Source organism: Galeopterus variegatus, unplaced genomic scaffold, assembly GCF_000696425.1.
Source record: "Galeopterus variegatus unplaced genomic scaffold, G_variegatus-3.0.2 Scaffold109, whole genome shotgun sequence".
Classification (NCBI taxonomy): Eukaryota; Metazoa; Chordata; class Mammalia; order Dermoptera; family Cynocephalidae; genus Galeopterus; species Galeopterus variegatus.
Genome location: NW_007726220.1, coordinates 537,197 through 557,517, shown reverse-complemented (window position 1 = coordinate 557,517; position 20,321 = coordinate 537,197). Strand labels below are relative to the sequence as shown.

The 20,321-nt window shown below is 48.6% G+C and overlaps 2 protein-coding genes across 2 annotated transcripts; both read left to right on the top strand.

The window, feature by feature from the left end:
* The first annotated feature begins 761 nt into the window (after nucleotides 1-761).
* GPATCH3 (G patch domain containing 3) lies at nucleotides 762-9,594 on the top strand. Its single transcript, XM_008586238.1, has 7 exons — nucleotides 762-1,241; nucleotides 4,672-5,093; nucleotides 6,851-7,025; nucleotides 7,347-7,406; nucleotides 7,995-8,116; nucleotides 8,247-8,374; nucleotides 8,842-9,594. The coding sequence occupies exons 1-7, from the start codon at nucleotides 791-793 to the stop codon at nucleotides 9,056-9,058; spliced, it is 1,575 nt and encodes a 524-aa protein (XP_008584460.1). The 5' UTR covers nucleotides 762-790; the 3' UTR covers nucleotides 9,059-9,594.
* Nucleotides 9,595-9,872: 278 nt separating this feature from the next.
* GPN2 (GPN-loop GTPase 2) lies at nucleotides 9,873-16,823 on the top strand. The gene is made up of 5 exons (XM_008586229.1): nucleotides 9,873-10,419; nucleotides 11,001-11,157; nucleotides 12,939-13,099; nucleotides 14,691-14,821; nucleotides 16,437-16,823. Exons 1-5 carry the CDS (start codon nucleotides 10,009-10,011, stop codon nucleotides 16,507-16,509), a joined length of 933 nt encoding a protein of 310 aa, XP_008584451.1. The 5' UTR covers nucleotides 9,873-10,008; the 3' UTR covers nucleotides 16,510-16,823.
* Nucleotides 16,824-20,321: the final 3,498 nt, after the last annotated feature.

Sequence of the window (20,321 nt, the reverse complement as noted above, 5' to 3'; positions counted from 1 at the left end):
ATCACAGGGCTCGGGTAAAGTTCAACACTATAAATACATCTCCTGATAAACATGTGCAAGAATTTTTAAAAAGTATTTGCTTAGAAGTGGATTTGCTGGGTCAAAAATAGAGTAGCTTCACTTTTACAAGATAATGCCAAACTGCCTTCCAAAGTGGTTGTATCAACTTACACTTCCACCCACAGTGTATGAGAGCTCCGGTTGCGCCACATGGTCACAAACACTAGAGGGTTTTAAAAATTTTGCCAATGTGATGGATGTGAAGTAAGTCTCACTGCATTTCCTTCATCACTGAGATTGAGCATCTTTCATGGTTAATTGAACAAGTACCTGTTTCCTCTTTTATAAAGTACCTTTGGCCCATTTTTCTATTGGTTTGTTTATCTTTTTCTTACTGATTTGTGGAAGTTCATCAACATGCTTTGAAAGAATAAATGGCCGAACGACTGAGAAGGTTGTGAACTGAAGAAGACTGAGATTAGGTTTGGGAGATCCACAATTAAATATCTTAAAAATGACCACTCCTGCAGGCTTCTTACTTGTTCCTCATTACAGCCTTATGAAAGAGCTCTGTAAGTCCATTTCTCAGGTGAGTTTTCCCATCATCTCCAGCTTCCCTTGGTGGGAAAGGGACCTGAACGACCTCTCCGAGGACATCTCACCTCCAGGTTCCATAACCACAACCAGGATGGACTAGTCACGTGCTTCACAACAGCGCAACGCAGACGACGCGTGTGGCTCGCGGTGTTCTCGCGAGAATTGGTTTCAGCCGCTCATGTGACAAGCTAAGATGGCTGCGCCCAGCGAGGCGGAGGAGGAGGCGGCAGTTTACCTCGTAGTTAGCGGTATTCCTTCTGTGTTGCGCTCGGCCCAGCTACGGAACTACTTTAGCCAGTTTCGGGAACAGCACGGTGGTGGCTTCCTCTGTTTCCACTACCGGCATCGGCCTGAGCGGGCTCCTACCCAGGCCGCCCCCGACTTTGCCTTAACTCCTATTGACCCTGCCTCTGAGGGCCAGCTTCTCATCCAGACTTCGGCCACCGATGCCCAGGATCGCTCCACTCGGGACTCCGCTCCGGTCCAGACCCGTACCTGCTGCTGCGTCATCTCGGTACGGGGGTTGGCTCAAGCCCAGAGGCTTCTTCGCATGTACTCGGGCCGGCGGTGGCTGGATTCTCAGGGTACTTGGCTGCCAGGTCGCTGTCTCATCCGCAGACTTCGACTACCTACTGAGGCATCAGGTACGAGTGAGATAACAGACTGGCTTAGGGGCCCTGGAACAGAGGCCCCTTTCCTGAGAGGTGATGATGATAAGTTAGGCCTCAGGTTCCAACTCTTAAGAGTTGAGGTCAAAGCCGGCCCGTGGCTCACTCGGGAGAGTGCGGTGCTGATAACACCAAGGCCACGGGTTCGGATCCCATATAGGGATGGCCGGTTCGCTTACTTGGGAGAGCGTGGTGCTGACAACAGCAAGTCAAGGTTTAAGATCACCTTACTGGTCATCTTTAAAAAAAAAAAAAAAGAGTTTAGGTCATTTCTGAACAGAGCTTCAGGTTCAACTTACACGTTAGTTTATGGCAGGGAGAAAAAAAAAAAAAAAGCAGAGAGAGGCCTATTCGGATGATCTTCCAATTTATTAGGTCCCTTCTAAGACCCTTTTCTTTCTGAGGGGTTGATTTTGCACTGATACAGAAGAAAAAAAGGAAATCAGGTTTCTAACGCTCTTACTGTCTGTCTTGCACTCTCTGTTCCCCACCCAGTCCTTCCGGCAAGATGCAAATGAAGCGACAATCTCTTTTCTCTGGACAGTTCCCTCTTTCATGGGAAATCTTTTTTTTTTTTAAAGATGACTTGTAAGGGGATCTTAAACCTTGACTTGGTGTTGTGAGCACCACGCTCTTCCAAGTGAGACACGGCCGGCCCAAAAATCTTTTTTTTTTTTTTTTTTGTCTTTTTCGTGACTGGCAAGGGAATCGCAACCCTTGGCTTGGTGTCGCCCGCACCGCGCGCAGCCAGTGAGCGCACCGGCCAGTCCCATATAGGATCCGAACCCGAGGCGGGAGCGTCGCTGCGCTCCCAGCGCCGCCCGAGTGCGCCACGGGGCCGGCCCCCCAAAATCATTTTGATGGAGAAATAGGAACACAACGGCGGAAATAAAAAAGAAAGAAAGAAAAGAAATAGGAACACAGTTCAGAGCCCTCCAATTCATTCATTCAACAAATGCTCATATTGCTAGACCTAGTGTGACTCTAGCTGGGTATGCAGAGAGTGGGTGGATACAGTTGTGCTCAGAATCCACAGAGGAAGACAGATTTGGAAAAAGGAAATTATTACAGACATGTCATTGTAATTGTTAACATTTATGGAACATGCTCTATGTACTTAGGAGGCACTGTTCTAAGCCTTTCATTTTTATTGACCCCTCACAACAATCCTATGAGATAGAGATAGGAGCTATTGTTACTCCCATTTGATAGGTGAGGAACCTGAGGGATGCAGAATTTATGTGACTTGCTCAAGGTTACAGAGGTCCTGAGTGTCAGAGCCACAATACAAACCCATGCATTCTGCTCCAGAGCCTATGCTCTTTATCACCAAGTGCTGTGAGATGACACAGGAGGAAGGAACCGACTTCCTAGAGGGATCAGGAACTGTGGAAATTTTAAAAAAATTTTTTATTGAATCATAATTGATTATACATATTTTTCGGGTTCAACATTGACATATGTTGATCAAAGCAATATTACTAGCATATATATTGTTACAAATCGTACTTATTCTTTTTTTTTTTTTTTTTTTTTTAAAGATGACTGTAAGGGGATCTTAACCCTTGACTGGCGTTGTCAGCACCATGAGCTAACCGGCCATCCCTATATAGGGATCCGAACCCGTGGCCTTGGTGTTATCAGCACCACCCTCTCCTGAGTGAGACACGGGCCAGCCCAAATCGTACTTATTCTTTTTTTTTTTTTTAAAGATGACTGTAAGGGGATCTTAACCCTTGACTGGCGTTGTCAGCACCATGAGCTAACCGGCCATCCCTATATAGGGATCCGAACCCGTGGCCTTGGTGTTATCAGCACCACACTCTCCTGAGTGAGACACGGGCTGGCCCAAATCGTACTTATTCTTTATGCCCCTTGTCCAATCTCTCCCTCTCTCTCTCTCTCCCTCTTCCCTCCCACCTCTGATAACCCTAGATTTCTTCTCTCCTTCTGAAAGAGTAATGGTTACTCTGTTAATTTGTTGCCTAGATGATCTTGTCCAATGCTGAGAGGTGTGTTCAGGTCCCCCAATATTATCGTAGAGCAGATGCTTTTTCTGTCTGGGATGCGCTTGTGGAGAGAGACATCCTGTTCTTTTTTTCGATCTCTGCTGATAACTCTCCTTGTGTCAATGCACTCCTCCAGTGGCTAGCAGACCATCTGCGTGGTGGTTGTGGCGTCTAGCCGTTTTCATGGCAGTCATGATTATTGTGGTGGTCCACTCACATGGAGGTGATGTTTTTGGCATGCTCCTTAGTGGCGTGCCTGGTTGTGGGACGGGGGTCTGGTCCCTGGCTCCAAGCCTCAGGTCCCCGGGCTGGCCCTGAGGCACTGGCAGTGTGCCTGGGCCTAAACTAATTTTTTGTCCTTTGCTTACTTCTAAAATGGGGGAACTTTCTGTGGGGACCAGTACTTGAGCTGTGTGATTTAGCTAAATTGCTGCTTTGCTGCTGATTCCCAAGGGAAGGCTTTTTGTGCAGCTCAGGTTTTAATGGTTGACTTTATAGGTACTTCTGGCTCTCTGGGGCACCTGGGTTGTGTAGAAACTCTGATCTGGGCCTAAGTCTTCTCATCAGAAAGCACCCCATGCAATTATATATTCCTTACCAGTCTCCTCTGAGTGGTCCTTCGCTGACCGGGGTGCCGGTCAGCTGTCCTTGCTGTGCCCCAACGTTCCCCCATGGGCCCGTCTCCCCCACCAACCATGCTTCAAACACTTCCCATGGGACGGGCCATGCGCCAGTCCCTTGCAATGACTGACTGGCCTCTGAGTGGCTCCTTTTTTTCAATTGTTGTGGCTCCTTGCTCCTATGTGGGTTTACAGGAACCCTATCAGTTGTTTTGTTGGCCTTAGGGCCACCAAGGCCCTCTTCTCCCCTGCTGCCTCCAAGCAACTTCATCTGAAGGGCACAGCTGTGGCTTTTGCCAGCTCCTGCTCTGTGTGCTCAGCATCTCCAGCCTTAAAGCGGCCAAAATGTGGTTTTTCAACTGGATCTTGAAACATAAGTAGGAGTGTGTAGGAAAGAATGGTGTTCAAGGTAAGTGACATTTGCAAAGACACAGACAGAGATGTGAAAGCCCATGAAACTTTCAGGGCATGTTAAATTGTTTGATGTGGCTGGAACACATGGTATGAGGTTGTGCAGGGAGTGGCAAGTAGTGACAGTTGAGAATCAGTAGGTCAGCAGGAGCCAGATCTGGAAGAAACTGTGTGCCTGGCTGAGGTGATGAGAAATGGCATGAAATTGCTAGGTGTTCTGTTTGGGAAAGGAGGAAGGGACTCTGGAGAAATTTGAAAGGGAGAAACAATATTAGGCTAATGGGTTTAAACCTTGACTGATTTCTGGCTGAAGCGGTGCTGGAGGTTTCTGGGTTTCAAGATCCATTCTTCTTCCTCCTTCCCAAGGTTTGGGTTCCTTTCCCTTTAAGACTCGGAAGGAGCTCCAGCTTCGGAAGGCTGAGAATGAAGCCTTCACCCTGGCTGACCTGAGGCAACTGCCAGAGCTGAACCCACCAGTGCTGATGCCCAATGGGAATGTGGGGACACCCCTGCGGGTCTTTTTGGAGTTGATCCGGGCCTGCCGACTACCCCCTCGGATCATCACCCAGCTGCAGCTCCAGTTTCCCAGGACAGGTTCCTCTCGGCGCTACGGCAATGTGCCCTTCAAGTACGAGGACTCAGAGACTGTAGAGCAGGAAGAGCTTGTATACACAGCAGAGGGTGAGGAAATACCCCAGGGAACCTGCCTGGCAGATATACCAGCCAGCCACTGCGGAGAGCCTGAGGAGGAGGGGGAAAAGGAGGAGGAAAAGTCTCATTCAGATGACGTGAGTACAGTGTGCCATCCTGTTCTTACTGGCAGCTTAAAAAGGCCAATGCACTAATAATCTCACTCTTCTATTGTATATTACAAGGGTTCCTAACCTGGAGTCCTCAGGAGGGTTCCAGAGAATATAACTCCTTGACATTGAATGTAAAACCACATTTGCATGTGCATATATGTGTTTCTTTAGGGAGAGGACCCAGAGCTTTTATCAGAAGATTCTCAAATAGGTCTTATTTTCATTCCCTCAGAAGGAATATAAGGAGAGTTCCTTTTCATAGACGAAAACATGCTGACCAAGAGATGTGCATTGACTGGCCTAAGATCATCGAAAGAAGTAGAGGCAGAGCTGGGATGTGAGCCCAGTCCTCCTCGCTGCGTCTCTAACCTCTGTGTGCTTTCATCATGTGGCTGACCAGTCACCTCTGTTTTCTGACTTTGAGTTGGTAGATTGAACACTAGCTTCCACTCTAACTTTTAATCAGTGAAATAGACATCTCATTGACTCCTCTCTCCAAACTTGGTTGTTCATCCATAAAATCAAGTGAGGTGTAATTTGTTGGGAAAACTTTTTTTTTTTTTTAATGTATACTCTGGGTAAAAAGTAATTCATCATGTTTCAAAGCTCCCAACTGAGAGTTGGTAACACATCTGGACCACATCCTTAGTGTGGTACGGCCTGACTTTTCTCCAGCACCTGCTCTGTAGCAGTGATTCCCGAGGCCCCTTGGAGTTTAACCGGGACAGAGTTAAGGGTTTCAAGCCAGGAATTATCCTATCATTCCACAAGTCTAATAATGCAGTTGTAAGACAAGGACTAGTGCAGGATTCCAAACATATTCTAAGATCCATTTCCTGCCCTCAAAAAGCCTAAAATTTCCCTGAAGAGAGAACCAACCTCTGGAGAGGCTGCATGGTGTGGTGACTGGGGTTTACATGCTGGCTCTGCCACTCTCTTGGTGTACTATCTAGGGAAAGTCATTTTACTTTTCTTTTTTTTTTTTTTTTTTTTTTAAAAGATGACTGGTAAGGGGATCTCAACCCTTGGCTTGGTGCTGTCAGCACCACGCTCAGCCAGTGAGCAAACCGGCCATCCCTATATGGGATCCGAACCCGCGGCCTTGGTGCTATCAGCACCGCACTCTACCGAGTGAGCCACAGGCCGGCCCTATTTTACTTTTCTGAACCTAGGTTTCCTCAGGGTTGTTGGCATGATTAAAGGAGTAAAGTTATGGGAAGGGTCTGATACAGAGTAGACAATAAGTGTTAGTTCTTGTCCCTTCTTTATGACATAATGTATACAGGCCTTAACAGTGTGTACTGATTAGTACTGAGAGTTCAGAGACCAGTGACAGAGCTGTGGGCCTAAGTGTGAGGGGGTTCATGTAGGCTGTAGGAGGATTCAATCCAATGGAGAAGAGAAGGCTGAGGAAGGATGAGGAGGATTCAACCAAATGGAGAAGAGAAGACTGTGGAAGAGGAGGGCAGATATTTCAGGCAGGGGGAATAACATGGCCAGAAGAGATAAGAGTGAGTCAGTCTTGTGGGGAAAGGAGCAAACTATGTTGAGAAATACCAGGGGATGGAGAGATGCATTGGCTGAGGCTTGAAGGGCTAAATATGTGCTGCTTCTTGGAGAAATTTGAAGGAATAGAGTTGAGGCCCCAGTCTCACATGCTTATTGTGCCCCGAGCGTCTCTCCTTCTGGGTGTGAGGTCAGGAAGCTAGACCAGCACGTCATCTCTTCCTGCCTTCTCCTAGGACGATGACCGGGGTGAGGAGTGGGAGCGGCATGAAGCGCTGCACGAGGACGTGACCGGGCAGGAGCGGACCAAAGAGCGACTCTTTGAGGAGGAGATCGAGCTCAAGTGGGAGAAGGGTGGCCCAGGCCTGGTGTTCTACACTGATGCCCAGTTCTGGCAGGAGGAAGAAGGAGGTAATGCTGGCACCCAGGCAAGGGCGGGGTGATCCCAGCTGCATTCTCTTGGGGTACCCTGGCAGTAAGCCCAAACAAAAGGCTAGGGAATAGGCATACCTTTATTGTATATGAGAGGCCAGTCATTCTTTTTAGGAGTCAGAGATCAGTGGGATGGAGAGAAAAGCACCTCCCCCTTCCCCCCCAAATTCTGAATAACCCTCAGAGAGAAATTTAAAAATACAAACAAAAGTTCCAAGTTCTGGAATGTGTCTAGGTTTAGCTGTCAACAGAACTGAGAGTGCTTAACCCAATCTTCTGGATGCTTTTATATCCTTGCAGACTTTGATGAACAGACAGCCGATGACTGGGATGTGGACATGAGTGTGTACTACGACAGAGGTACTGGGCAAGGGGTGGCATCACTAGGAGGTTGAACTGGTGCCCTGGCCTTACAGTGACACTTTGTCAGAGACTCTTAGCAGAGGCTGAGACAGGGGAACAATTCCTTGGGGTGGCCCACTGAGAGGGTTCCCCTCTTAAAACATCTCTAGTTGAATACAGTAAGTGCTGGTTGTGGACAAATTCTTTTTCCTTTGTGTGTAGGAGAGGAAGGATATATGGAGATAACCCTCAGGGAATTCTGGGTCTGATGGGCAGGCCTGGTAGAGTGGGATGGTCAGGAACTCAGGCTCATAAGAGTTTAGATTCTGGAGTCAAAAATGACCTGGAGTGAGACCTGGGTTCTAATCCCACCTGTAATTTGTTGGCTCTGTGACTTTTCTGCATCACAACTTCCTCATCTGTAAGTGGGGGAGAGCCATGGTTCCTACTCTTGGTGAGCTCCCAGTCTAATGAGAGAGAATATCATGAAAATTAATGGGTAAATCTTGTGAGGGGTTCCTAGAAACCTGATTTTTTCCCCCTTCTGCTGAGAGGGACCCTTCTGCTGAGAAGGACCCTTCTGCAAACTGGGATCTGGTTCCTCAGATGGTGGAGACAAGGATGCCCGTGATTCTGTCCAAATGCGTCTGGAACGTAGACTCCGTGATGGCCAGGAAGACGGCTCCGTGACTGAATGCCAGGTGGGCACCTTTGAGCGCCACACCAAGGTGAGTGAGCACTGTGCCCTATCCATTTGACCTCTCTCTTTTCCCTCTTGACCTTCATTCATTCTTCCCCAATCCCTTTCCCTCCCACTCCCAGGAACCTCATTTCTTGAGTCATCCCTTCCCTTTACAGGGCATTGGGCGGAAGGTGATGGAGCGGCAGGGCTGGGCCGAGGGCCAGGGCTTGGGCAGCAGGTGCTCAGGGGTATCAGAAGCCCTGGATGGAGAAGGCCAACATCCCAGGTGCAAGCATGGATTGGGGTGAGTGTGGCTGAGGGACTTCCCGGGAGTCCCAAGTCTTTCAGCTGTACCCTGGTTTCCTTCCTCACTGGTTTTGGGATGGGTGCTGGACACTCCTAGGGAATGAACTTCAAAGCAGAGTTAGAAGAAAAAAGTGGATCTGGCACTATTTTTTTTTTTAAACCAAGCCCTAGGGCTTAACAGGATTATTGATCTCCTGAAAGAGTCATTCTCCCTAGTCTGAGGAATTAGACTTCATTGCTGTTAGGGAGTCTGTAGTGACAGAATGAGTTGTATCTGAGACCCTTGGTTGCTGGCACTGTTTATCAATGGATAGATGAGGGGGCTAGAGAACAAAGATCCAGATTTAAAGCTTCTGTCTTTAGGACAAACCAGATACATAGTAGCTACACCCCTGTCCTTTCCCAACTGCTTTACTGGGGTTTGAGTGAGAGCAGCCCTCTCATTGGGAACCTTTTTTTATCCAGGTACCATGGAGAGAAGCTACAGCTATTTGGGCAAATGAAGAGGCCCCGTGGAACCAGCCTGGGGCTAATCTCCACCATCTATGATGAGCCCTTACCCCAGGACCAGAGGGAGTCACTGCTCCGCCGCCAGCCACCCACTAGCATGAAGTTTCGGACAGACATGTCCTTTGTGAGGGGTTCCAACTGTGCCTCGGACAGAACCTCAGAACCTGAGTGACTGGGTTGGGGGCTTCCTTGGTCAGGAACACCCATAGCTGCATGAAGGCAGCCCTCTGCCCTGCCTTTTCTACCACTGAAGCAGAAAGGAATCTGGGAGCAGCAATCTCCTTGGCTTGTTCAGGGTGCTTTGTTCTGAGCTTGCCAGTTTTCTACCTCAAGGGCATTTTTACAAAAAGCCCTCTGCTCCCCTTGGATATTAGAGCTTAATGACCTCTCCTCATTGGTCTAACCTGACCCTAGACCCAGTTTGGGCTTTCTCCTGTTGTCTCCCCCCATCCTCTGAAAAGCTGGATTGACTGAGGATATCAGCACAACCTTCGTTGACGGGCATAAGGGGTCACCATGAAGGCCAGAAAGAGGGGGAAAAGGACCCGTTAGAGAGGAGGAGTTGTGATGGTTAGAAGAGAAGAGACGGTATTGGGGCGGGCCCTCCACCGCCTCTACCCTCGCTGGCTGAGTCCGGGCAGCGGAGAGCGCGCAGGAGGTGGCTCAGGCCTGCGGTGTAACGGGGGAATAAAGAAGTTTACGATTGAACTTCCCTTTCTCTTCAAATTGGGGCCTGGAGGAAGGCCCGGGAAATCCCGAGAGAAGTTTTCCCTTCCGGAGAGCCGTCTCACCCTTCCGACCCACCCCCCGTGGCAGAAGCGCGGCTACGCTGCCACGCCCCTCCGTGCCGCTTACGTCATCAGCGTGAGGGCAGGACTTCCTCCCCGGGGCCCGCCCTTTCCGGCGCTGTCCGGAAGTAGAGGGCTGGTCTCATCAGTACCTGGTGATTTCCTCGCCTTACGTAGCGTGGGTCTTCGCTGTCCCGCCTTCAGCAACCCTCGGGCACCGCTGCCGGCCCCCAACGAAGTGCATCTAGGAATCCCTCGGCCTCGGCTCTGACGCGGCTGCCCGCCTTGTTTTCCCGCTGAGCCGGCTTGCTTTGCTCCGGGCCGCGTTCCGTCCATGGCGGAGGCCGCTCCGACCACGGCCTTCGGGCAGGCGGTGATCGGCCCGCCGGGCTCGGGAAAGACCACGTACTGCCTGGGCATGAGTGAGTTCCTGCGCGCGCTGGGACGGCGCGTGGCGGTGGTGAACCTGGACCCGGCGAACGAGGGGCTGCCGTACGAGTGCGCCGTGGACGTGAGCGAGCTGGTGGGGCTGGGCGACGTGATGGACGCGCTGCGGCTAGGGCCCAACGGCGGCCTGCTGTACTGCATGGAGTATCTGGAAGCCAACCTGGACTGGCTGCGTGCCAAGCTCGACCCCCTCCGCGGACACTACTTCCTCTTCGACTGCCCTGGCCAGGTGGAACTCTGCACGCACCACGGCGCCCTGCGCAGCATCTTCTCCCAGATGGTGCAGTGGGACCTCAGGGTGCGTCTCTGGTCGGGCAGGCCCATTTTGCAGATGGAGGACTGAGACAGGGAGGAGGACAGATGCCACGCCCCTCTGTCACACAGCGAGGTAGGGGCCGAGTCGCTTCGGAGTAAAACATGTGAGTTCGAATTCTGGCTCTGCCACTGACTCGCTGTGTGGTCTGAGTAAGTCAGTTTATCTCTTCGAACCTCAGTTTTCTCATCTGTAAATGGATGTGTTAGTACCCAGCTTTGGGTTTTTGGAAGTATGAAAGGAGTTATGTAGAAAGTGACAGTAGTGATTGTTGTTGTAAGTTGGCGGGCAAAAGTAAGGGAAAAAAAATGGAGTTAGATGGAGTGGGATTTGAACCTGTTGCCCACTGGGAAGCTCAGTGCAAGGCATCTTGTAAGAAAAAAATGCTTCACGTCTCCTGGGAGGAGGAAATGAGGGTACTGTTAGAACAAAAAGGAAGCAGGAAGAGACTGATGGGTAGGATTACACTCTGTCCTCCAGCCCCCGGTCTGATGGAGGTGGGCATAGGCCCTGATCTTCCCTATCTTCCTAGGCCACTCTCACCCTGTCTCTTCCTCCCCTCCCAGCTCACTGCTGTCCACCTCGTGGATTCTCACTACTGCACTGACCCAGCCAAGTTCATTTCAGTACTGTGTACCTCTTTGGCCACCATGCTGCACGTGGAACTGCCACACGTCAATCTCCTCTCCAAGATGGACCTCATTGAGCACTATGGGAAGCTGGGTAAGAACTCCTGTTATGAGCAGGCAGGGAGTAGGGCAGCAGCTGGCTCGGAGTGAAGCAGAGATCTCAGCTGAAGGAAGCTGCCTCTGGGACCATGTGTGGCCTAGTGATAGGAGCCACAGGCAGGTCCCAAGTCCTGCCTGTTTATTTCATGCTGCTCTATGCCAGGTGCTATTGTAGATTTTGAAGACCTGGAAGCTAGAGATGGTGATGTGTGTTATAAAGGAATTAAAACAAGGTGATGTGACAGTGAGTGGCTGGGAGTGATGAGACTGAGGAGTGCCTCACTGATCTGAGGCTTCTGAGCTGAGACCTGAGTGGTGAGAAGGAGCCAGCCAAGGGAGGGCTGTTCTAAGCACAGGGACCAGTAAGGGTAAAGACCTTATCTTAGTCTGTGCTGCTGTAACAAAAATATCATAGACCAGTTGGATTAAGCAACAAACGTATTTTTCACAGTTCTGGAAGCTGGGAAGTCCAAGACCAAGTCACTGGCAAATGCAGTGTCTGGTGCATGCCCACTTCTTGGCCTGTAGACAGCTGCCTTCTGTCCTCACAGAAGGAGGCTGTATGCTCATGACAAAAAGGGGGCGGAGGGCTACACACAAAGTGGAGAAGATTGAGGAAAAAGTCAGCTGGTATGAGGCAGGGGAGTTGCCCAGGCTCCCAGTGGCAGCACTTTTTTCCTGCCAAGTTAGTGCTGTGCTGGGGGCATCAGTTCCCTAAATAGCACCCCTAGCCGCAAAGGAACTTAGAGAAGAACAGTTAAAATGACCAGCACATGAGCAGGGAGAGAGGTTGTTAGGAAGGTGAGGTGTCAGAGGCCTTGTCCAGGGAGGCCAGCTGGCTGCTAGTCAGGCCCTGGAGGGATGTCAACAACTTGGAGGGGCCACCTCGGCCCAGAGTCCCTCAGCTCACTTTAGGACAGACCTGCCGAGGAGCCCATATGCTTAAATTTTGTTTGTTTGTTTGTTTGGTGGCTGGCCAGTATGAGGATCCAAACCCCTGACTTTGGTGTTATAAGGCTGCGCTCTAACCAACTGATCTAACTGGCCAACCCTCAAATGCTTAAGTTTTCTGGGCAGAAATGGGCAGTGTAGGGAAGCCCACTTTCCTTCTTTTAATGGAAAGTTATTTATAGAACTGCATCGGGAACCTCAGAATCATCTAGTTTGTTCACCTTGTTTTACATTAAGAAGGAACTGGCCCAGAAAGAGCAAGTTATTTACCCAAGAAGCCACCCTGCTAGAATGTAGCATTCATTCAATTTGACCAGCATTTACAGATCCTTATAGTGTGTGTACCAGGGCCTGGGGTCACCATCTAATTGTGAGCTCCATGAGGCGGGGACCAAGTGCAGTTCTTAGAACATGTTTGATGTCATTATTTAACTATCAAGCACTTCTCTCTACCGGGCGCTGGGATTTTTAGCATGTAATCCTTACAACAGTCCCATGAGATAGCTACCTGCCCATATAGGTAGTAAATGGCAGAACCAGCAGGTAAAACCAGGTATTTTCTCCATAGTAAATTCATTTCACTGTGTCAAGAAATATTTGAGTGAATGAAGACAAAGGGAAAAAGAAAATACAGTCCTAACCCTCAGGTCTTTTTTTTTTTTTAGCAGCTGGCCAGTATGGGGATCCCTGCCCTTGACCTTGGTGTTATCAGCACCATGCTCTCCCAAGTGAGCTAACCGGCCAGCCATCCCCCACACCCATTCCCCAATCATCAGGTCATTAGCCTGATGCCAGCTGTTCCTGAGCCCTGGTTTCTCTCCGTAGCCTTCAACCTGGACTACTACACAGAGGTCCTGGACCTCTCCTACCTGCTTGACCACCTGGCTTCTGACCCTTTCTTCCGCCACTACCACCAACTCAATGAGAAACTGGTGCAGCTCATTGAAGACTATAGCCTGGTCTCCTTCATCCCTCTGAACATCCAGGTACAGACAGTCCCCGACTTAACGATGGTATGGCTTTGATTTTTCAACTTTACAATGGTGTGAAGGTGATACACATTTGTACAGTATTCAATAACTTACATGAGATATTCAACACTTTATTATAAAATAGTCTTTGTATTACATGATTTTGCCCAACTATAGACTATGTAAGTGTTTTGAACACATTTAAGGTAAGCTATGTTGTTTGGTAGGTTAAGTGTATAAATGCATTTTCAACTTACCAGTGTCTGTATGTATATATATATAATTTTTTTTTTTTTTTTTGGTGGCTGGCTGGTTCAGGGATCCAAACCCTTAACCTCTTAACAATATTTTCAACTTACAATGGGTTTATTGGGTCATAAGCCCATTGTAAGTTGAGGAGCATCTGTACTGAGGACTAAGAGGCCTCTTAAATCCTTAGCTGCTGACTCTGAACAGTGCCTGGGGCTCAACAAGCCAAAGGCACAGGAAGCTTTGAAAGCTTAAACAATGGGGCTGGCTGGTTAGCTTAGTTGGTTAGAGCATGGTATTGATTACTTCAAGGTCCAGAGTTCCATCTCTGTATTGGTTAGCTGCCAGAACAAAACAATGGTATTTGTTCTAGGTCTCACTATAATTGGGTCCCCTTGGTTTTGGGACCAGGGGCTATGGTGGGAAGGATTCCAGTAAAGAGGGTAGACCAAACATTCGCCCTGTCCTATGGCACTGAGTCCTGTCTCCACGTTTCCTCCTCAGTGTGAAGATGGTGAGTTCAGAAAGTCATCAGCAAAGGACTTGACCAGCACCAGGGACAATTGTCTTAGGCCCATTCAACTGGGCAACTGCCTGTTGACTTTGCAAAGTGGTACCCAGTCCTCTGCCTCTCACCTTGCACCCTGCAAAGATAACCTGGGAGACACAGGTGCATGTTAGACTCCTTTCTGCAGTGGGTGGACTTGAACTAACTTGTCTCTTCCCTTTCTTAAGGCCACACTTTTTCTCCTCTAATATGAGGAGGTGAACTATATAATGTTCATCATAACAACTCCCACTTATTTTTGGCTTTCTCTGCTAGGCACTGTGCTAAGGACTGTATGTGCATTATTTTGATTTGTCCTTCCCATCATTTGATGTATGGACTGCTCTTACCACTATATGTGAGTGAGGAAATAATTATAGATTAAATAACACGCATATTTATTGGGTGCTTACTTAGCAGTGGTACTGTGCCAGGCATAGGGGATACCTTGACAAACAAGTCCCTGACTTTTAGGGTTGCATGGTCAAATAGGGGAAGCAGAGGAGTTAACAGGCATTAGTAAGCTAGTGGGGTTACCACCTACAGTAGGGATAAAGCCCAGGAGACTGTGGGTGTGCATAGGGGAACTTATCTGTTCTAATTTGGGTGGGTTGGTGGTCAGGAAAGATGGGATTTAGCCAGGCCTCTGGGGACATGTAGAACTGTCCAGGCCAAGAAAACTACATGTCCAGAGGCTTCACAGGGCAAGATGGAGGATGGTGTATTTGCACGTTGGAAGTATTTTGGTATAGCCTCAATTCTATACACCTCTGTTTGACTCACAGAGTTGTTTCTCTCCTCTCTGCTCAGGATAAGGAGAGCATCCAGCGAGTCCTGCAGGCTGTGGATAAAGCCAATGGCTACTGTTTTGGGATCCAAGAGCAGCGCAGCCTGGAGGCCATGATGTCTGCGGCAGTTGGAGCTGATTTCCATTTCTCCTCGTATCCTTGCTCTCTACCCTCACCCCATCCTGGCTGTAGCCAAGAGGCTGAGACATGGGGCTCAGGGATGGCCACAGAGGTACAGTCACCACTCTTGTGTATGACTGATTTCATAGTGACCAGCTGGGCTCCCTGGCGACTGTCTTTTATGTGCAAAAACTGGTCCCTTAGAAGGCTTCAGGGTCGGTTGTACTAAAGACAAGGGATGATACTGATGAGCAGGAGCAACAGCTACAGAGGCCCGGAAATAAAAGGCCGTTGGTCATTTGGGAGAATCGCAAGGGGTTTAGCCTGCCTGGTGTGTTGTGTGTGAAAGAGAAAGGGAGACTCAGGGGAGCAAGGGAGGTAGGCAGAGCTGGTGATGGAGGGCTCGAGTGCCCTGCTGAGGAGTGTGGACTTCAGCTCATGGATGGGCAATGGGGATCAGGCAACCAGTGCTGTTGAACAGGGTGTGACACAGTCAGGTGTACATTTAGAAAAGCCCCACCAGGTGTAGGAAATACATTTAAGGGATGTATTTTGAAGGGAGGAGAGTTTTTACAGTCTTGGTAGGTGAGAAGGGATGAAACATTTATAGTGAGAATAGGAAGAAGGTGTGGATTGGAAAAATACAATGGAGACAGTACAAGAGTTGGTGACTGAATGGTTATGGGATAGATGGAGGTGGAGCAGAAATTAAAATCCCAGGTTTCTGGCTTAGATAGTGGGATGGAGGGTTGTGCTAGTCACTGAGGCAAGAAAAGGAGAAGGGGGCAGATTTGTCCCATGGATGGAAGAGCTGAAAGGTGTCAGATGTGCTGTGTTTGAGAGGGCCATGAGACGTCCAGGGCTGTCCAAGAGGCAGTCAGACCTTTGGAGCTGGGTTAGTGACCAGTGAGGGTAGAGCCAAGGTTATGAGCGGGTGTCACACATGGTCAAAGAGGCCATGTGTGAGACAGGACAGGGAGGTCCAGGCCCTCGAGGCTGATGTTCTCAGAGATACAGCATCTACACAGTCATACCTCAGGCCAGCCGGCCCCACAAGGCTCCATCAGCAGAATCCTAGTCTTTAACTTTGTGAGTTTGATTTGTATCCTTCAGCTCCATTTTCCTGCTGTCCCAGAGAGAGAGGCACCCTATGGCCCAAGCAGAAATTTGTCATTGTCTTTGAGCTTCCATAAGTTCCCTCCCTTGGCAGAAAAAGAGAAGTCACAACTTTTATTGAGCACCTGCTGTGCCAAGCGCTGTGCTGGGAACTTCAGACTCATTGTCTCATCTGATCCTCACAGATGAGAAAAGGAAGTGGCAAAATCAGTATTTGAACCCCCATGGTATGGCTCCTAAGCAAGTACCGTAACACAAAGCTGGAGGACTAGTGATCTCTGGTCCTTTGATCCTCGTCAATGTGGGGAAGAGGCAGATAGAGGAACATTTGAGTCTGGATGTTTTTGGGGGGATTCTCAGACCCAATTGGCCCCTATTGCCTATGGCCCGAAGCTATAATTATGAGGAAGAGAGAGGGATGGGAGGAATCCCAGAGATGGTTGGAGGGTGGACTTCAGTAGAGGTCAGATCCTGCCCAGACCAGTTCCCCATCCTCTGCCTGTACTAGCATCCTTGACATGCCTTCCCTCAGCACGCTGGGCATCCAGGAGAAGTACCTGGCACCCTCGGACCAGTCAGTGGAGCAGGAAGCTATGCGGCTATAGCAACAAGCTGGGCCCTGGAGAGCAGGGTGCATAACCCAGCACTGGGGAAAGTGGAGGCTCCCAGTGAGCAATGGACAGCTCAGCAGGTCGCAGGCCCAAGAGCAAGTCCTCCCAGCCAGAGCTGGGAGACTGGCAAGGGAACACTCAGCTGTACAAAGGACTTCTGACCAGAAAGCCAAACGGCACCAAGCAGAGCACCCACCACACCCACCCTCAGTGGTGTCCATCAGCTCTGGGCCCCGCCACCAGGAAGTTGGTACTAGCCCCACTCGGGCTGTGGTGGAATGCCCTACAATACAGGAGTTTATTTTCTACTTTTTGTGGCTCCCAAGCTTTTCTTCAGCCCTTCAGGCTCAGGAGGTTGGGGCAGAACATGGGACTGTCACCTTCCCTTGGAAGAGTCCTGTTTTTTCATACAGATCAGTGTTTCCCCAAAGCACAGGGTCCATCATACTGGAGGATTAACATTCAGTCTTCAGTCTTGCGTTTTTGTTCATATTCAGTTTTTAACAATGGTCCTCAAGCTCGAGCCTTCACAGGCAACACTTCTAGCTAGAACTTATTAGTGTTTTGTTTCATTTTGTTTTATTTGCATTTATTTCATGGTTTCACTCTATCTTTGTCAGGCGTTAGCTAGTTTTCCATTTATAGTAGTGATTAAAAGTTTACTTCAGGGCCGGCTCGTGGCTCACTCGGTAGAGTGTGGTGCTGATAACACCAAGGCCCCGGGTTCGGATCCCACATAGGGATGGCCCGTTAGCTCACTGGGTGAGCGTGGTGCTGACAACACCAAGTCAAGGGTAAAAAAAAAAAAAGATGACCGGTAAGGGGATCTTAACCCTTGACTTGGTGTTGTCAGCACCACGCTCACTCAGTGAGCGAACCGGCCATCCCTATGTGGGATCCGAACCCGGGGCCTTGGTGTTATCAGCACCGCACTCTCCGGAGTGAGCCACAGGCCGGCCCAACCGGTCATCTTTAAAAAAAGAAAAAAAAAAAAAAAAAAGTTTACTTCAAAAGTAAGATTATTTATACAGAGTGAGTGGCTTAAAGGGAAATACTAAGTATGACAGTTGTCATGAGGGTGTGGCTAAAATGAAGATAGCTTGAAGTTGGGAAATAGGGGCGTTTGCTTTCTCTGCTCTTCTTGTAACGGGTCGAATGCAGTTCATATTTTCAACCAGCAGGTGGCAACCCAGACTCATTTTTTGCATTTGTAACCTAGAGGCAGAAGGGGACTGATGGTCTGGGGAAGACGTGCCGGAGGTTATTTGCAGACATTCCAGCCTGCTAACGTACATGGAGCATTTGGCATTTTATAAAGTGCTTCCACAGACATCATCCTCATGCGGTTCTCATAGCAACCCCCGGAGATAAACAAGATGGGGGATATTACTAAGCCATTACCCACTTTACAGTGAGGAAACAGAAAGGAGTTCAAACTGTGTCATCCTGACTCTCATAGCCCGCTTTGCTGACTGAATTGTGAGTGTCCCTCCTTTGATGTACTTATTGGTGAAAGTCACAGCCCTTATCCCACAGGATTTGTATCAATCAGGAGAGAAAATTTAGTCACCTGTAAAGTATTACTGTATCATAAATCAAGGAGAAGATAGGTCACTAGGGGTTTGGGCGATAGAGGAATTCAGTTTAGTAAAAATCTGTTCTGAAATGGCATTGAAATGGGGTGACAGCTTTGCTTTCAAGTTTGGGTAGCTAGAGTTGAAGGCAGAGGAGTGAGGGGCTAGGAGGAGGCCACTGGGGCTGGGACAGTATGAAAGCAGCCAACCTCAGCTCCCACGCCTGGCTGCACAGGGGATAATAACTGGGTGCTGCTTCCCCAGCCTCTTTCATCTGAGGAGTTCAAAGGACCTCACTCCTATTAACACCCTGCACAGTAGGTGGGAAACACCGACAGAGCAAGCTGGAGAAACTGAGGCCAGGAGGCACAGTCTGGGGCTGATTGTGAGTCACCTTTGGGTTCTGGAGCCCAGGAATCCTGACGCCCAAACTGCTGTACAAATCCCTCATCGGTGCGTGAGGGTGGGTGCTGTGTTTTTGAAAACGTACCAATTGCTGTGGTCATGGGTTTTGAAGACCTTCACAGAGGCCTCAGCTCTCACCAAAACAAACCAGGTGTGGGGGCCGGAAGGTGTCATTTAGAACTTTATTGCCTCATATCCAAGCACTCTCAGCATTTATTCTCTGCAGTCATGGAGTGGAGATGGATGGAAATAATCCAGAACTTTATTTTCAGGCCTGGGTGTGACAGCAAAGGTATTTTCTTCCCTAATGAATATAGCTCCTATCCACCTTCCACTGATAATAAAATGACTTTCTGTTCTCTGTGTATACACTAAGGTGAGTGGGAGGGGACAGCACGATGCAGAAAGGAAGAGTCTGGGTTCCAAGTGAGGCCAGTCCATTGTGGAATGTGTAGGGTAAGAGAAGGACCATTGTCCAACGTGGCTGGCACATGGCAACCATCCTTAAGATCATTTTTTTCTTTTCCTGATAAAAATAGAGAAGTAAAAACTTGGAAAATGTAAACAGAAAATAAGTCACCCGTAATCCCATAGCAGAAATAATCATTAATATTTATAAGCAATAATAAATTTTCTGTTCAAATGCATAAATATGTTTTGTGTATTCTTTGAGTCTTATTTTTTTTTTAATGAAAAAATGAAATTTGTTGCTTATAGTTTCAGAGGCTCAGAAGTCCAAAGTCCAGGAAACACATCTTGTGAACGCTTACTTTGGTGGTGGTTTCAGTGATGGCAGGGTATCACGTTGCAGAAATGGTGGAGCAGAGAGCAAGAGCTTATTTTTTCTATATGTACATGGGGTGGATATTGTATTTAAGTAAGGGGGATTTGTTTTTGCAGCTGGCTGTTAGGGGGATCCAAACCCCTGACCTTGGTGTTATCAACACCATAGTCTAACCAACTGAGCTAACCAGCCCAACCCTAAGTGGGATTTTTTTTTTTTTTTTTGGCAGCTGGCCAGTACAGGGATATGAACCCATGATGCTAGTGTTACCAGCGCTAAGTGGGATATTTTATAATTGCTTTGTATCCTGTTTTTTTCAGTTAACACTTCCACATAAGACCTTTTTGATGTCTACATAACAATATTCTGTGGTATGGCTATAACATGTTTCACCCATGGTTAGCCCAATTTTTTGCTATTGTAAATAGTGCTGTGATTAACATCATTGTACCCAAATCTTTGTCTGAGTCCCTGATTTTTAACTTGTGATAAAGCCCTAAGAATAAATTAGTTGACGTTTTCCAGGTTCTGGATTCATTGTGAAAGTGTTTTCCAAAAAAGTGCCACTTTACATCTCGCCGATAGTGTCTGAAATTGTTCCTCTTACCTCCAGACTTCACTTGGTAATTGTAAACAATTTCTGGAGGGAGGATACCTCTGAGTGCCTTAGAAGGGACCTTCCTGGTCATCCCTGCTAGTCACTGGATATATGCATTTCCTGGCTCTGAATTTGGGACTCCCACAACTGGAAGATAGCATGGAATTGGAAGAACTTACGAGGGACACAAGCGATTGGCAAGGCTTCAGGCTGACAAAGAGGCTTAGGAGTGAAGGTGAGGCCCCAGTGCCTACAGAGCTGAAGCAGACGCAGTCTGCCTGCATTAGCAAAATGCTCCCCACAGCAGGCTGTGAATAGGAAGTCTGATCCCATTAGGGTCTGTAGGAAGGAGAAGGGGAAGGTACATCTGAGGGATTCTCTGTACTTTCTCAAGAATCCAGAGGGGAGGGGAGTGGCTTCAGGCCCACCCAGCATTACTCAGGCC

Excerpts from the sequence above, each read along its gene's own strand:
- GPN2 (XM_008586229.1), top strand. The coding sequence starts at position 10,009 with ATGGCGGAGGCCGCTCCGACCACGGCCTTCGGGCAGGCGGTGATCGGC. Across the intron at positions 11,158-12,938 it reads TGAGCACTATGGGAAGCTGG|CCTTCAACCTGGACTACTAC; the intron begins GTAAGAACTCCT and ends TTCTCTCCGTAG. Across the intron at positions 14,822-16,436 it reads GCTGATTTCCATTTCTCCTC|CACGCTGGGCATCCAGGAGA; the intron begins GTATCCTTGCTC and ends GCCTTCCCTCAG.
- GPATCH3 (XM_008586238.1), top strand. The coding sequence starts at position 791 with ATGGCTGCGCCCAGCGAGGCGGAGGAGGAGGCGGCAGTTTACCTCGTA. Across the intron at positions 5,094-6,850 it reads AAAAGTCTCATTCAGATGAC|GACGATGACCGGGGTGAGGA; the intron begins GTGAGTACAGTG and ends GCCTTCTCCTAG. Across the intron at positions 8,117-8,246 it reads CCTTTGAGCGCCACACCAAG|GGCATTGGGCGGAAGGTGAT; the intron begins GTGAGTGAGCAC and ends TTCCCTTTACAG.